At 40.0% G+C, this 3,603-nt stretch overlaps 1 protein-coding gene across 1 annotated transcript; it reads left to right on the top strand.

Annotated features, from left to right (window-relative positions):
* Window positions 1-1,170: 1,170 nt before the first annotated feature.
* LOC120052713 (nuclear protein 1-like) lies at window positions 1,171-2,613 on the top strand. Its single transcript, XM_038999788.1, has 3 exons — window positions 1,171-1,436; window positions 1,709-1,846; window positions 2,136-2,613. The coding sequence occupies exons 1-2, from the start codon at window positions 1,337-1,339 to the stop codon at window positions 1,834-1,836; spliced, it is 228 nt and encodes a 75-aa protein (XP_038855716.1). The 5' UTR covers window positions 1,171-1,336; the 3' UTR covers window positions 1,837-1,846; window positions 2,136-2,613.
* The last annotated feature ends 990 nt before the right edge of the window (window positions 2,614-3,603 follow it).

Raw genomic sequence — 3,603 nt, 5'->3', positions numbered from 1 at the left:
GTCTAGTCAAAGGCCAGACCTCAATTAAATTGAGTCTGTGGTATGACTTAAATTGCTGTACACCAGCGGAACCCATCCAACTTGAAGGAGCTGGAGCAGTTTTGCCTTGAAGAACGGGCAAGCTGTAAGAGACTTGCAGCTGTAATTGCTGAAAAATGTGGCTCTACAAAGTATTGACTTTGGGGGGGTGAATAGTTATGTATGCTCAAGTTTTCTGTGTTTTTGTCTTATTTCTTGTTAGTTTCACAAGAAAAAATATTTTGCATCTTCAAAGTGGTAGGGATGTTATGTAAGTCAAATGATACAAACCCCCCAAAAATCTATTTTAATTCCAGGTTGTAAGGCAACAAAATAGGAAAAATGCAAAGGGGGTGAATACTTTCAGAAGCCACTGTATATATATATTCCTTTATGTAGGCCTACATGTATTCGCTATACAGTACAGTACCACATACATTTAATTTCCTCTCTACTAACATGCACACGTGAGAACACACACACAATGGGATTTCATGGGCGCTATAGAACTGCGATCAAAATGGGTTCAATGCCTACTGAACAACCAGAATCTATCAACAGCTTTGCATTGTCACCAAAAGTTGGTTCCCCATGCTCACATTCACACACCTCACCTTCAAGCACCCTTTGGATGGAGCCCTGACAGACAAATGGAGGACAAACAAAGAAAAGGGGGGCTGTTAGAAAACGTGAGAAGTGTGAGTTTTGAACCACAGATGTTGATAAGACTGAAGGAAAAACATTATTCATCTAATCTTTGTCTCCAAGGAGGGAGGGGTTGATAGGGCAGATAAACCATGTCGGTGAAGGAAACTAGGTGCATTTAGAATTAAGAAATGTGTTAATTGACCATGTAAAATAAATTACTATTGGAAGAAGACAAATAGACAGAAATGATGCATAATTGTGCAATGGAATAGATTACAGAAATACAAACAGGCTACTAATAGAGAGAGAGAGAAAGAGAGAAAGAAAGAAAACATGTACCACAAGATGAATAGCAAATTAAATCAATAAAGGGCACCTGATTTTAAAAAAACATGGGTGACCTTGGAAGTCAGTTGGCGTCAAATATTTACCAAAAACTCATGTAACTTTCACTGACTCAGGCAAGGGCCAAAGACTCATAACAAGGAGAAAGGGAGGAGCGACCATGCTTTATTAAGCACATGGGCAAGCGCAGAAAACCACTCATTTCCAGAGTTGAAAGAAAAAGAAACACCTGTGGAAAAATAACTGCTTTCTAAAGTTGTTTTGTTGCTGTCCAGCGAAAAGTAATTTTTCTGTTACTTTTTATTTGTTCAATAGAAGCGTTGCTATGGCAAGTTTCGTAGACGTGAAGAATGTTGAGCCAACCCACTTTGAAGAACAACACTACGACGAATATGAATACTACAACCTTTCAGAAAAATACACAAGTAAGAATCATTAATTCTTATGTTTGTTTGTGCAATGAATTATCAAGTTATGACCACCAAATAATGGTAGCCGCAAATAATTAGAAGATTCATTCAATTTCTATGGGTCGGTGACGTTCAATCTATGAAGAACGCTCAAGTTTCCAAACTCCTCAACTCGTCGCAAGTGGCACATGTTGACTGCTACAATGTTGCATTGGGCATTGGGCAAGTGGGTGTGTTATTGTTTTCAAAGTCTCACAATCTGAACTGTAAACTCGCACTGTTTCCAGGTGGCGCTAGCCGCAAGGGGAGGTCAAAGAAGGAAGCCATCGACAATACCAACCGACCCAACAACGGAGGCCACGAGCGCAAGCTCATAGAGAAACTTCAGAACACTGAAAAGAAGGCCAAGGAGTGAGTAAATGGAGGTAAGCCGCCCCCCATCTTTGTATGCACTTCACAATTTCAAACATGGATTCTCACATCTGGGGCTCAGGTGTGGGACAAAATATGAAGTTTGCGGAAGTGAATATTCAACATTTGCTCTACAGTGAATTATATATTTTTTGTAGGCTTATTGGCCTACTAAATACTATTTTTAAGGCATTGTTTTGTTTCTATCTTGGTACTCTGTTCCTACCACCCTCAAGTGCCCTCATGTAGCAAACGGTCAACTAGGCAGAACCGTAACCAAAGTGCATTTGTCTTTCCTTTCAGGGCAAATCGGACGGCTAACACTGGCAACCGACCATGGTGACAAAACAAGATGGGCAGACAGACGGTGAACTCCAATGTAGAAAGGGGTGAATATGAGGACGGGTCACATGCTGCCAATGAGTTTGACTGTAGCGTCAGTGAAGGGGGATTTACAGTCCTCCTTCATAGAGCTGATGGTCGGTGGGAGTGGCCCCCATATTGGTTGTTCACCTCAGTCATGGGTAGACCTCCACTGAAGGTGATGTAGGCCACCTGTGCAAGCGGTCTTCTGGACGACCTTCCCACACAAGTGGGGAGTAATGGGAGTGGTTGCAGGCTGCATCGTGTTTCAGTGGTTTTGTTTTTAAGTCTTAATTGATGATACTTGTCACGTAATGTTTTTATAAAGCAAAGAGGTTCTTAAAATGTATTTATTTTACAAAGTGTATTGAAAATAAATGCTTTCATAAAATGTATTAAGTCTAGATTTAAAGTGGTACTCCAGTCTCCTTTTCACCTCATTTAACACCTGAATTACTTAACAAAAGGTTCATCTCAGTAGGTTGTCCAGGTAAGTCATGACATGGCACGGGGGTGGGCTTTCCTCTAGTGTTCCCCAGGCAAGGGGGAGGCTGACATCACAACTTCCCATCCAACCAACTCCTTGAATGTCCTATTCCTTGGAAGTTTGCAGTTGTCTAAACACTATTTTGCCTAAAACCTATTTTTACCTTTTTGTGTGTGTACTTCTTTGTCTTTATACTTGGGATATTACTTTTCCAACATCACTGGAGGACATCTTTAATTATGAATTTGTCTTCATGGAAGGTGTCATGGGCTATGTCATGGGCTACAATCTTCAAAAAAGCCAATAGGTGGCAGTAACTGATTTGTGTCAAGTTACAGTCCTTTCTTTGGGAATGCTCTAGTTTAGAAAATACATTTGTGCCAAAGAATTAAGGATTATTGTCAAGAAATTGACTATTTGAAGAGCCCTTGACAAAGAACAGAAAGTGTAAAAGAATAGCAATTTGTGTGACTGCTCATTCAACTGCTTAAACTAAATGAATAATGACAAAATAACTTAAGTCTGGTGCTTTGCAGCTCTTCACGTCTGAAAATGTAGGCTACCCTTGAGCTGAAATTAGTTGATGTTAGGCAGGGTTTTTATACTAGGTTAGTTTCACATATCTTTCAAGGAGGCATAGCCTACATTACAGTTAGATTGTGTCTTGTTTTAAAAGTAATTCCCTATTTCTAAATTGCAACAAAAAAAAATTGCTGTCAAATGCACTCACAAGTGTGTGTCCTTGAGCTCCATGGTCTTCTACAAGGGAAACTGATATAAAAAGGCTTGCTTTTTGGCAGACTGCCACTATCATCTAACACCCATTTTTTTCAAAAGCCTTTGGTGGAGCATGTTATGTTACTCCCATCATGAAAAATGTTGGGACACCAATTGCCATACCATGTACATAAGGCCTTTCTA

The sequence above is a fragment of the Salvelinus namaycush genome, chromosome 8 (assembly GCF_016432855.1).
Source record: "Salvelinus namaycush isolate Seneca chromosome 8, SaNama_1.0, whole genome shotgun sequence".
In the NCBI taxonomy this organism is placed as follows: Eukaryota; Metazoa; Chordata; class Actinopteri; order Salmoniformes; family Salmonidae; genus Salvelinus; species Salvelinus namaycush.
This window is presented reverse-complemented; position numbering and strand designations above follow the sequence as displayed.